General features: G+C 64.3%; 1 protein-coding gene and 1 long non-coding RNA gene across 16 annotated transcripts in view; one reads left to right on the forward strand and one right to left on the reverse strand.

The window, feature by feature from the left end:
• Positions 1 to 12,148, forward strand: part of FRMD1 (FERM domain containing 1) — a 30,652-nt gene extending 18,504 nt beyond the window's left edge. For 6 of the 14 annotated variants that reach the window (XM_074367983.1, XM_074367987.1, XM_074367993.1 and 3 more), the window contains 11 exons: positions 681 to 771; positions 3,330 to 3,409; positions 3,672 to 3,748; positions 4,727 to 4,913; positions 5,048 to 5,203; positions 5,509 to 5,574; positions 5,703 to 5,771; positions 6,017 to 6,191; positions 6,818 to 7,225; positions 8,388 to 8,467; positions 9,773 to 12,148. In XM_074367983.1, coding sequence (XP_074224084.1) covers positions 681 to 771; positions 3,330 to 3,409; positions 3,672 to 3,748; positions 4,727 to 4,913; positions 5,048 to 5,203; positions 5,509 to 5,574; positions 5,703 to 5,771; positions 6,017 to 6,191; positions 6,818 to 7,225; positions 8,388 to 8,467; positions 9,773 to 9,991 — 1,608 coding nt within the window. In that variant the 3' untranslated portion in view covers positions 9,992 to 12,148. The remainder of the gene's footprint in view (positions 1 to 680; positions 772 to 3,329; positions 3,410 to 3,671; positions 3,749 to 4,726; positions 4,914 to 5,047; positions 5,204 to 5,508; positions 5,575 to 5,702; positions 5,772 to 6,016; positions 6,192 to 6,817; positions 7,226 to 8,387; positions 8,468 to 9,772) is intronic. The other 8 variants (XM_074367994.1, XM_074367995.1, XM_074367988.1 and 5 more) reach the window with 6 other exon arrangements.
• LOC141578309 (uncharacterized) lies at positions 2,257 to 10,304 on the reverse strand. 2 transcript variants are annotated; one of them, XR_012508443.1, is made up of 4 exons: positions 10,171 to 10,304; positions 2,961 to 3,387; positions 2,764 to 2,861; positions 2,257 to 2,416 (listed from the first exon to the last, which is right to left on the reverse strand). It is a non-coding gene; the product is annotated as an uncharacterized LOC141578309 (long non-coding RNA). The 2 variants fall into 2 exon arrangements; XR_012508444.1 differs by lacking the exon at positions 10,171 to 10,304 and adding an exon at positions 5,670 to 6,032.
• Positions 12,149 to 12,502: the final 354 nt, after the last annotated feature.

Raw genomic sequence — 12,502 nt, forward strand, 5'->3', positions numbered from 1 at the left:
CATAATGAAGTATTTTTGGATAAGGGGTAATAGATTGGATAATAGATTGCATTGAGCCAGGCGGCAGCCATTCCCTGTGTGTGCACAGAGGACAGACACCTGCTCCCAAGCCTGGGGGCGGCGTGGGAGCCGGGAGAAGGGAGAAGGTGATGAGGTTGGGGGCTCAGCCTGGGGCCTGAAGCCCGGCAGGGGTACTTGTGGGCAGAGGGGGTGCTTGGAGGGGACATGGGCCTCCCCATGCACAACACACCCCTCCAGGTGTGTCCAGGCCCCAGCCCCACTTTCAGGGTTGCCTGGCTTAGGGTGAGGAAAAAGGCCAATGGGACGCGAGGTCGGGGCCACAGAGCATCCGCCACCCCCATCCTTGGATGCCCCGAGTGCACAGTCTAGGGGCAGAGGGAGCAGGCTCCTGCCCCAGGGTCAAGCACGGCCTCCAGGCCCCCACACCCTCTCAGACACCGTTCTCTCACGGGCAGCCCACTGAGCTGGGGGGACGTCATGCTGTCAGCTGGGGAGGTCATCAGGGACCCCAGCGCTGCCTCCGCTGGGTGGGAAGCAGCCCGAGCTGGCCCCCCAGCGCACCAGCCGCGCTCGGTGGTCTCCCGCTCTGAGGACCGCCCGCCGCTGCTGGGGGCCGCCCCAGCCGGCGCCCTGAGCGCCGACCCCCTTTCCTTTTGCAGGTGCAGGCCACCGGGCGCGAGCTCTTCCAGCAGGTGTGTGACAAGACCAGCATCAGAGAGACCCACTTCTTTGGCCTCAGCGTGGTCAGAAGTAAGCAAGCTCAGCCCGGACGACCCCAGGCCCTGGCCTCCTCCCTGGGCAGGAGTGGGTGGTCTCGGGGAGAGTCCAAAGGAGACCCTGGGCCTCGGCCTGGTGCCCCTCGGTGCCCACGTGTTCCAGCGGGCACTCCGGCCGTCTGGGCGACTCCTCCTCACTGCATCTGAGCACACACGTGCACACACGCTCACTCACACATACGCACAGTTGTATACTCACACACACTCACACACACTCTCATTCACACACTCAAGTATTCACGCACAAAACATGAACATTTACACACACACACACACATCACACGCTCGTGTGCATGCACTCACACACTCCCACAATCACTGGCACACTCATGCACTCACACACAGTCCCATGCACACACTTACACACATCCTGGCCCACACACACGCACACACTTGCACACTCACACAGTCCCCTCAGGAGAACAAGGGTGGGCAGACTGTCGTTCACGCTGGTTCTTTCTGGAGAGAGCAGGGAGCTGGCACCCTGGGCTGGGTCTGCTGGTCCACAGGGGTCCATTGCAGAGCCACGGGCCTGACAGGGCCGCCAGTGTGTCTGATGTGCGCAAACCCCTGAGTGGCTTTGCTGGCAGCCTGGTGTGGGCAGCCTGCCTTGTCTTCCCGTCCTGGGCTCCCTCTGTGGCCCCCACTGCAGGCCTCTGCAGACCCTAGGATGGGGGGATGAGGGCAGGGACAGAGCAGGTGGCCCAGGGGCTGCGTGTGTGAGAGACTCAGTGGGCGGGGGACAAGCTCGCCAGTGTCCAGGTCGGGGCACGAGTGAGGGATGGGAACACGGGGCACTGAAGACCGGGCCCCTCCCATAGCGGCTTGTCCTGCAGATTTTTAAGTCTTTCTCCAAGAGAGTCAGCTGTGCAATGCATTGCACAGTGGCCCTTGTGCAATGTCCCGGCTCTTTTCCCCATGTCGGTTCCCTCAAGTGGCCAGCAGAGGAGGGTCTGTGGTCGGGCCGCCTGACCCGTCAGGGCCCCGGGCACAGAGATGAGGGGCAGGGCTTGTCCCTGGGGTGTTTCCCATCCTCGCCGGGCTCTCCTTGGAGCCCGAGGTTCCATCTCAGGGTGACCGAGTCCCTTGAGAGGGGAAAGCAAGCCGGGCCGCGAGGAAGGACCAGGCGGGTTAGGGTTGGGAAGGTGGAGTCCTGATGGGAATTCCTGCATTTAGACTCAGCCAGGCTCCCCCGGGGTGGATTTGGGGTGTTCTGTGTCAGACGCCCAGGCTGGCCCCAGGGGAGGGGATGGAGCGCAGGACAACCCCCTTTTCTGCTGTTTTTCTCGGTTGTGCTGCCAAATTTTTGTATTAGCGGACTCTCCCCACTGTGCAGGGAGAGCTGAGTTATGGGTAGCTTTGCCCCAGTTTGATTCTTTTTTGTCTAGAACCACCCTCTCAGCCATTGGATGCCGGGCTCCGTGTCCGGGTCCTCACAGACGACAAGTCAGGAAAAGAGTGTTTCTCAGATGCTTGATTTATTTGGGGAGAAGGAAGTGTGTCAGTGTCACACATCTGTCATCTCGTTCTAGACGTATTTCTGCCTCATGGAACCAAAGTTGTTGTCATCACAGAAAGGCACGAACAGCAGGGTGTGTGTGCTTGAAGGGGTGTCTGTGCTGAAATCGAGAGAGAGAGAGAAAGAGAGATAGAGTCTCTCACAATGTGACGGCCATGGGGCAGCCATCATAAACACAGTCACTTTCTAAGGTCCTGGGGTTGAGGCTCCAACATGTGAATCTGGGGGAACAGTTCAGGCCACAGCAGGAGCAACGTTCTGTCCTGGTGAGAATGGGGAGACACAGCAAACCTCCCTCCTGCCTTGCTGCCTGTCAGGACCCGGGGAGTACTGGTGACCTGGAGATACCTCCCGAGGCCGGGGCTGCTGGGTGGCGTGGGCAGCCCTGTCCCTCGTCCCCCCTGCAAGGCCAGCACTAGCGGGACCCCAGCCCTGCCCTGTCTGTACCTGCTGTCGAGGGCCTGCGGGTCGCCTGGTTCCCAGAGTAACTGGAGGGATGACTTTGGCTTCAGGCTCCTCACTAGGACAATCTCATTTTTTTCCAGCTTGGAAAGAAAACACATGGTCATAATATTCCAAAAACACAGAGCACAGAATTTAGAAAGAAGCATGTCCAGTGACCCCCTTCCGTGTGGCTCGTTCACCTCATTGTTGACTTGAAGTCGCCGTATTTGGTTCCAGGTTTAAGGCACTTCTGTCTTCAAAGGACTCGTTCCACAGCTGGGAGAGGGACCGCTGGTTGAGGGGAGACCCCTGGACGTGTCTTGCCGCGCTGCCCCCGCCCTCTGAGGCTGTGTCTGCAGCGTGTAGCAGCCTCGGTCCCAGTTCAGAGTCTCGGTCCAACATCTAGGTCTCCGTAGCCAATATCCCTACACTCTGGGAACCGTCTGGGAAGCCAGCGGCATTTGGCACCTGGACGCCGTCCCCCGGCACGCTGGTAGACTGCCGCCCCCAGGACGCCGCCTCGCGTGAGCCCCTCCCGGCTCTGCTGAAGGCCCTGCTTCTCTTTTCAGACGGCGAGTACGTCTTTGTGGACTTGGAGCAGAAGCTCAGCAAGTACTTCTCCAAGGACTGGAAGAGAGAGATGCACAGAGTAAGTGCAAATGCCGACGGGGGGCGGGGGGAACCACTGCCCCGAGTCCAGTGCGGAGCCCGCTGGGGGCAGGGGACGCTCTTGAACGTTTTGGGCCACATTCACTCGGCTTTTCCTTTGAACAAAGTGACGTGAAGCCACGAGCTGCCCGGCAAGCAGTACAGACCTGAGCTTAAGGCTCGGGCTGGGTCTGCGGGGCGGAGGTGGCGGCCTGCCCTCCCCCGAGGCCTCAGGGCGGCCGTCTCCCCACACCCCCTCCCAGGAAGGCGGCAGGGCCGATGCCCCCTTCGTGGCCTTCCTCAGGGTGCAGTACTACGTGGAGGACGGAAGGGTCATCAGGTAACCGTGGGCTGGTTCTGACCCAAGCAGGTTCCCGGGCGAGGACAACCTGCAGGGATGTGGTGTCGCAGGTGCTCGGCCGGGTGGGGACAGTCGTTCTTTTTCATTAAAAAACATAAAGAGACCGTGGTAGAAAGACAGGACTTTTTCCAACATGGGTGTTTTTGTTCTCCAGGGCGGGGCTTCCCTGGGCATGAGCTGGGAGGGCCTCAGGGTCTCTGTCCTCCTCCTGGCTGGGGTTTTCTTGCTCTCGCTGCACGGCGGCTGCCGTCCCACCTAGGGGGGACAGGTGACCTGGGCGGGCACACCTGACGGGCTTCCATCTGAGTTCCGGAGGCTGCTTTCTCGAGGGAGCCGCACCAGAGTGTGCAGGACAAACAGACTCCCCAGACAACCCAGGAACTGAGTCCCTCCCAGACGAGGGGCTGGTGAGCAGGCCCTGTCCCAGGATCCCTGAGCGGGTGCAGTAGGCCAGGGCCCCACCGAGCCTTCCCGGGCAGAGAGATGGGCAAGAAGGGGCATGTGCGATGGTGTGGACAGTTCTGGAAAAGTCACGGAGGGGAGAGCATGGAGGGCAGGTTGGAGTGAGGGAGTGGCCACCCTGTGCTATGGGCCCGTCACGGCCATTGGTGTTGGAAGGTCCGGGCCTGCTCCCCCCGGAGCCCTGCTCCCTGGGCGTGTTAGAAAATTAGAAAAAAAGGGACCTGCCTTCTGGGCCCGTGCTCCTGTAAACTAGGCCTGCCATGTCCTGGGGGTCCCAGGAGCCCTGCCGACCGAGTGGGCTCCCCTGACTTCTCAGCAGCAGGGGCGGCCCCCAGTCCACCTGCGCCACCATCGCGACGGGCCCGAGGGCAGTGGGGCCGTGGCCGGGGGCGGGGGGGACACAGGGAGGCCGGGAGCCCGGGGCCAGCCTGGCTGGGCAGGGGGGCCGCCAGCTGTCGGGGGACGGCCCCTCCCGAGCCCACCTGGGTCCTCCAGGGACAAGGCGGCCCGGCACCTGTACTACTGCCACCTGAAGGAGCGGGTGCTGCGGTCCCAGTGCGCCCACCGGGAGGAGGCCTACTTCCTGCTGGCGGCCCTCGGGCTGCAGGCCGACCTGGGCAACCACCGCGAGCCGGCGCACCGCGGGCCGTACTTCCAGCCCCAGGCCTACTTCCCGCAGTGGGTGAGCACCTGCCGCTCCGCCCGGTGGGGGCCCTTCTCTCCATCCTGGTGCCCCGCCCAGGGCAGTGTCCCTGGGGCCTAGGGGAGGGCCGGGGAAGGGGAGCCGGCGCCCGACGGCCTGCGGCCCCTCCTCAGATCATCACCAAGAGGGGCAGCGCCTACATCCTCAGGCACGCGCCCACCCTGCACCGGGAGCAGCGGGGCCTGAGCCCCAAGGAGGCCGAGCTGCGCTTCATCAGGGAGGCCTGCCGGCTGGAGGACGTGCCCGTCCACTTCTTCAGGCTGTACAAGGTTAAGCCTGCGGGGAGGCCAGGAGGACGGCGGCGGTTCAGGCCGAGGGCACACCTCCCCAACGAGCAGGGCCCCAGGGTGGCCAGGACCCCAACCCCCGACAGGAGGGACAGTGTCCCCACAGCCGTCCTGGGACCAGGACGCCCACCCAGCATTAGAGGGAAAATGGGAAGTGGCCTGGAGACCCCGCCTCAGCCCGGGTCATGGTGGACCTCAGGCACCCCAGATCCACCAGGGAGGGTCCGCAAGGAGCCTGACACCCCAGGTCCAGGCTCTAGACCGCTCTGCTGTCCATGTCCTCTCAGGATAAAAAGGAAGACCGACCCACCGTTGTTCTTGGACTGACCCTCAAAGGAGTGCAGGTCTATCAGGTGACCCGCCAGGGCCCCGTCGCCATTCCCCTTCCCCCTCCTCCTCCTCCCCCTGCGTGCCCCCCTTGTCCCCTCCCCTCCCCCAGAGGGCTGACCCTGAGGACACGGCCGCTTCTGCTGTCCCACAGGAGGTACACCACGCTCCACAGCTGCTCTACGACTTCCCCTGGTCCCGTGTTGGGAAGCTGGCGTTTCTGGTGCGTGTCTGATGGGGTTGAGGGGGGGGGGTCTCAGCCCCCAGGAGCCCAGGAGAGCCTTCTCCTCCAGGGCACTGACCGGCAGGTCATCACCCACGAGGTGCAGGCAAGCCTGGGGGCGTCCGGGCGGGGAGCCGGTCCTGCCTCTGGAGCTGCCCCTCAGGGGGCTTGGCTTGTTTAGAACACGTGTCTCCTGCTGTCACGTGGTTTTCCTGTAACGTGAAGTCCCTCTCTTCTCTGTCCAGGGGAAGAAGTTCGAGATCTGGCCGGATGGGCTGCCGCCGGCCCGGAAGCTGGTGTACCACACGGGCTGCGCCTGGCGCTCCAGCCACCTGCTGCGCCTGCTCCGCGACAGCCACCAGCTGCACCGCGCCCTGCAGCCCGCGTTACGGCGGCTGCAGCAGCTGGAGGAGGTGCAAGGTGGGCACCAGGCCAGGCCCCTGACCCGCCCCCTCCATCTGGGGTCTGGGCCACAGGCTCTGGGCACAGCAGCTGGGGTTGCACCATGTTTTCCCATCGTGGGATTGGCAGGGGGTGGTGGTGACCCCACCTCCCCCAGCTCTCCTGGAGCCCGATTCTAAACATGGGGGGCCAGGGTACTGGGGGTTCTGGGGAAGAATTCTCCAGGTGTGGAGAGGAGGGCCTGGGCTAGGGCTGCAGTAACCCCCGGCGGTTCTGGGACGCCCCGGCTGTGCGCGCATACTGTGCATGTGCGTGCACGCCTGCTCGTGTCCGGGGCTGCTTGGGGTCCCTCAGATGGAGGTGGCGTGACAGCCCCAGAGCGGTGGGTGCAGGAGCCTGCATGAGGAGGTTACTGGCTCAAGTGACAGATTCCACCCTGGGGCCCAGGCGATAGCTGACCTCTGGACCACACTGCCCTCCCCTCCCACCTCATCTCCGGGAGCTTGGTGCCAGCTCCGCACATGGTGTTTGGCTGGACCCCGGGGCCACCCTTGGCCATTGGCGGCTCCAGGAACGTGGCTGCACCTTCCTCCACCTCCAGCACCTGTTCTCACGCCCTTGCTGCCCCTCCTTTCCCGGCACAGAAAAGAAGTGCTACCGGGAGTCCTACGTCAGCGACGAGCTGGAGCTGGGGCTGGAGCAGGAGCTGGGCCTGGACCTGGGCCTGGCCGGCAGGGCTGCCCCCGGCACCCCCAGCTCCCCCGGCTCCCCCGGCTGCGGGGACAGAGCGGGTGGTAGCCAGCATCCACCCCTTCAGCTCCCCCTCCTCTCAGCCGACAGCCACTGCAGCTCCCACTCATCGGGCATCGAGGTGGACCCCCAGCCGGGGGGGCCCATGGGGCCGGGGGAGATGTCAGTGGATGAGCCCATCAGGGCCCCGGCGCCCTGCGGGGAGGGGCCATCCTGCAGTTCCCGTGCCAGCCAGAGCCGCCGTGGCACAGTTGGTGGCGGCAGAGGTGGGCCTGAAGGGGACACTCAGGACCCAGGAGACGGTGAGCGTGCTGATTGGCCAGCCCCGGGTGGGCCATCACTCAGAGGGAGAGAGGCCAGGGTGCATATGGCCTTGATTTCTGGGTACCTTGTCACACAGGGGTTCCCTCCACCATGGGGCAGCCACGGGCCTGGTGGCAGAGACAGGACAGGGCCATCCCTACCAGACGTGGTGGGTGGCAGTCCTTCTGCCCTCCTGCAGCTTGTCACTCGTCGGGAGCCTGGGCTGACCAGTGTCCCTCGTTAACACTCCCACCATCGGAAAGCCTTCAACCTCATTTCTCTCTCGTTACTTGCAAGGGGTCAGTAGAAGTCGCGTGACAGAAGGCACTTCTCAGAGTTCGAGGCTCACGTGCCCTTCTGATTTAGTGCAAGCTCCTTGTCCTCAGGGGAGCTTCTGAAGTGGTTTCCTTGTCACCCCAGGAAGGTCACAGGGGCTGCTGTTCCCTGAGCACCTGTAGCACCTTTGAGCATGGACGCAACAGGTGATTCTGGGGACCAGCCTTGAGGCCTGGTCACCCAGGGCCACCCAAGGCCACACAGTGTCAGGCAGTTCTGTCAGTCTGCTGTGTCCGCCTGTAGAGTCCGAACGTCTGGCCCACTGGTAAAGGATGGGTGGGCCTCCTGCATGGAGGTTTTGTCCAAGTGCGTGGTCTGCAGTCCAGCACGAGCAGTGATAGTGATGCAGTGTTTGCCCAGGAAGTGCCCGTGTCGCTGAGACGTCAGGGCGTTTGGACAGCCAAAGCAGGACAGGCCCCTGTGAGCGGGTGGTCGGGGGTCGGTGCCTGGGTCTCCACAGGGCAGCACTGCGGGACCAGAGTCCAACAGGGACCCTGCAGGGAGAGGTCCTGGGACAGGCGGAGACCGCCTGAGCCGAGGAGCCCACAGTGCACCCAGGAAAACTGTGGCTCCTTCGAGGGGACTCAGACACCTCGCGTGGGGAGTACGTGTAACAGCGGTGTCTGGGATCGCAGATGGCCTGCAAGTGGGGGGCCGAGGTCGCAGTCCCACCACTCCGGGACCCTAAGGCCAGGCGGAGGGGCTGCCCGGGCCACAGAGGCTCCCAGTCTCATCTGAGTTTGGGTCCCTAGGAGTAGGCCGTCCTCTGCAGAGTGCGGGCGGGTGTCCCCAGGCCCTGCTCACGCACCCTCCCCCTGTCAACAGCCTCTCCCCAGCAGCCCTTGGCCGTGGTGCGGGTCACACTGGTCAGCATGAGGGGCCGGAGCACTGAGGCCTTGCACCAGGTAGGTGCTCACTCTTGCTCCCTGTGCTCCAGCCCATCCCTCAGGGGCCCTAGGCCCACTGGAGGGTCCCTGGGAGACCCCTTGCAACTGCAGCTGGGCAGTGGGGCACCAGTGAGGCAGGTTGGCAGCTGGTTCTCATCAGCCTTGGGGCCTGAGAGCTGGGCTCACAGTGGAGGCTGGGGGTCTTTCCTGGCTGCACACCCCCAGGCGGTGGGCAGTGTGAGCACTGCCAGGGCAGCTCGGGCCCCAGGAGTGCGGGGCTCTGGGGTGGAGCTCCTCGGCCCCCAGGAGCAGGGGAGGGGCCAAAGCCAGTGGTTCTGGGGGGTGGGGCAGAGGAAGGCGGGGCTGGAGGTTCCTGCCCTTGCTCAGAGCTGACCTGGGGAGCCGGAGTAGGAGGGTGGTGCCCCTGGAAAGGCAGTGAATTAGAGGGACCTTCTCTCACCCCTGATCCAAGCCATCCTTCAGGGTGTGATTTGACTCAAAGGGAGGGACAGACCTGACACAGGGAGGAGGGGGCGAGAAGCCCCAGGTGCCAGTGGGGCTGGGGTCTGTCGGCCCGCCCGCCTGGCCCCGCCCTCCTGTGGGATGCGTGGTCCTCCCACCCTAGGCCCTCACGGCTGAGAAGTGAGGGTTAGTTCACGTAGTTCAGCGTGGTGGGGGCTCAGCTGGACCCCAGCGTGGTCGGGACCCCAGCACCTGCCCTGAGCTGGGGCTCTGGCCAAGCTTCCTCACGCGAGAGGGGGCGGGGAGTGGGCTGTTTCTGACTTCGGAGAACACTCCCAGGGCTCATTCCTAAAACCTGTCACATAGTAACAATCTAAGTCCAATAAGGGCGAAAGAAAGCAGCCCAGGGCTGTGTGGCCCGACTGAGTGGCCGCAGCTTCCCTGGGAAGAGGCGGCGGGCTCTGCCGCGGGGGCGGGGGCTGCCACACGTAGACTTGAGCATCCTCCCGCGGAAGTTGCCTCGGTGACGGACAGGCGCGCAGGGGAGGGAGGGCCCACAAGGAGGAGGCCAGGCCGAGTGGCCAAGGCCACCGGTGTTATAACGCAGACAGGCAGGGTGGGCGCTGTGGGTGCAGAGGTGAGGGGAACCCTCAGAAGGGGCCACTCTGCAGGGCAGTCCAGAGGGGACGGGTGGAAGCCGTGTGGGCATGCCCAGTGGGGCACCGCAAGTGCAAAGGCCTGGGGCGGCGGGCGCAGAGCGCCGGCACGAGGGCGGTGTTAACTGTGGGCAGGACAGGGGCAGAACTGGAGGGGAGAGGAAGGCGTCCAAGTACCAGACTCGCCTCTGGCCTCTCCCTGCAGATCCTGGAGGCGGAGGCGGCGGCCGACCGTGCGGACCAGCACAGCCGCAGCCTGGACGACGTGCGCCCCACACCTGCCCCGCGCCGCGCACCGCGCAGCGGTCCCCTCGGCCACGCACTGGACCCCGCGCCCGAGCTCCTCTGCGGTAGGAGGTCCGTGGATGGCCTCTCCGTGGACCTGCTCAGGGAGGACCACCTCCCGGAGGAATTTGTGGTATAGATGCCTCGCGGCGCCACTCCACCCACACCGCACAGCTCCGCGCACGTGGGGCTCCAGCCACGCAGGGCCACACCTGCCCCTCACCTCTCTCTGCCCGGGAGGCTCCCACCGCCCACCACCTGGTTGACTGAGGAGTCTGGCCCATCTTCTATACCTGGCGCTTCCTCCTGCGTCCTCACCTGTCGGAGGTGTGGAGCCCTCTCTGACGTGAAACCTGGAGTGATGATCGTGTCCCACTTCCTGTGCCGTGTGGACTGTGGTTGATCCGAGCTCCTTCCATACTGGTCTCCAGGAGACAGAAGCCAGGTCTGGCAGTCCAAACTGCAGGCAGTGGAGTGAGGCCTGTGCTGGCTGTACCCTGAGAAGGAAAGTGTCTTAGCTTCTTCTGGGCATTGAAGAGACCCCTGGGGGTCCCCCGCCACCGACCCAATGGATGGTGAGACCAATGGAGCAAGCCTTCCAGGAGTCCTTGAGCTCAAGGTCACCATCACTGTCACCTCCCTGGCCACAGGCTTCCCCGGACCACTCCCTTTGCAGCTCCTGCTGCTCAGTCCTGGGTGCACAGGACAGAGGCCCCTCTGTGGGGCGTCGGCCCAGCTCCTTCACCCAGGACCCCAGCAGAGCCCACCCTATCTGCCACGTGTACACAGGAGGCACCTGGCCTGGAACTGCACGGCTACGTGGCCACATGGTCCCATGAAGTGGGTGAATCCTCAGCAGGAAGTGGGAGAGGCAGGCTAGAGAGGAAGTGATCCCACGCTGAACACATCAAAGGGTGTTCCCAAAGGAAGCCCGCCAGCACAGGTGCACGAGGCTCAGAGCCTGAGTTCCTCCTTTCCAGTCAAAAGGCCAACTTTAAAACAGTGTCCCTTTTCCTGCCAGTGCCCATCCAGTCAGAAGGGTGTCTGCGCACGAGGGAGCCATGGCCTGTCAGCAGCGGGACGTCGGGGCACCCAGCCTGCGTCAGCACTGGTCACCCTTCCGGGCCTTTCACTGCCATGGTCCTCCTCCCCAAATCAGAAGACTGGACGGGAGGTGCGGGCAAAGGTGGGGCTGCACCGCCCCGCCCTCCACGTCTGCACCGTCTCGAGCCGGCCTCACAAGCGGCTGAATAGCTGAGCCAGGTTTGCAGCGATTTCTGGAGAAGCGTGTTGAGGGACTTTGACCTTCGCTGGAGGCTGTGCTGTCGGAGCGCTAAGAGGCTAGTGAGCAGCCAGGTGTCCTTCTAACAGGGGACGCACCGGGGGCAGGAGCGCCAGGGCAGGTCCGTGGCTGGGAGGGCTGGCTGCTGTAGTTGTGCTGTGCTGTCCCTTCCAAGTCAGGGCAGCTTCCCCTCACCCATCCCCGCGTCCAGGGCCCTGTGTGCAGGGGGCTGTCCTCGAAGCCATCCACCTCGTGGATGGGGCGGAGTGGCTCCAGCCGGTGGAGGGAGCCAGCATCAGCCTGGCTTTGTGTCCCCAGATGGAGAGACAGAGCTGGCGCTGCATCTCACCTGCCTCCTGACCGCAGGTGGGACCCCTGCCTCGTGCCCTGCAGAGGCTCCAAGAGGGGCCGCTCCGAACAGGTGGAACTCCGTGGGTACCACCACCCTCCAGCCCGAGGCTGGTGACAGGCACCTGGGCGTGGTGAGACTTTTTCTACCTGTGGGTCCTCTCCCCTCACACAAGATCCGCACCCGCACGCCTGCTGCCGTCTTCGCCTGGACGCGCTGACCTGTGCCTCACTGTCGGAGAGCCCAAGACGTCGTCCCCTCCTTGTCCTGCTCATGCTGTGAGGACCCTGTGGGGCCGAGTCCACCTCAGGCTCATTTGGCGCCGGGTGGAGCCTGAGTCCCGGGTGGGGTGGGGCTGCAGCCAAGCTGACGCTGGTGGCCCTTTCTGTGAAGGGAAGCTTGTCTGTGCGCGTGTGACAAGAGCTGGACACACATCTGTGTCTGCACCTGGGTGGCCCCTGTACGCACCTGTACGCGGGGCGGCCGGGAGGCCACGCTGGCCCTCAGTTCACATAGGGAGGGCTCCTGGCCACTGGGGGCCTCCCCCCGTGAGGACCCTCCATGTCCCAGCGCTGTGTGGACAGAGGGACTTGGGGGGTGACAGCCCCTGCCCCCTGGAGCTCAGATTTATCTTATTTGTTTTTTAAAAGGTGACAAGAAACCTACCTTCATCTGTGGTGTGGGGTTGCCGAGGTCAGCGCCGCCGTGGGGCTGGGCCAGGCAGGGAGGGCGGGGGGTCGGTGGAGGCAGCCTCATCTCCCCAGCACCCCCTCACTGAACAGACTCCCCGCAGGCAGGTCAGGTGCCGGCACCGGGTAGATGGCAGATGGGGAAGCGCTCCCAGCACGGAGCACGGTGAGGGCAGGGTCAGCAGCCGTGGTGCTGGACCTCCTGGGCTGCCCTTCGGTCTCCCCCCACAGGAGGTACCCACTCGCCCGGGGCTGCCCCGGGCACCGAGCCTGGTGCCACAAGGGCAGGTGGCAAGGGAGGGGAGCCTGAGTGTGGTCTGGGCCTGGAAG

Source organism: Camelus bactrianus, chromosome 8 (genome assembly GCF_048773025.1).
Source record: "Camelus bactrianus isolate YW-2024 breed Bactrian camel chromosome 8, ASM4877302v1, whole genome shotgun sequence".
NCBI lineage: Eukaryota > Metazoa > Chordata > Mammalia > Artiodactyla > Camelidae > Camelus > Camelus bactrianus.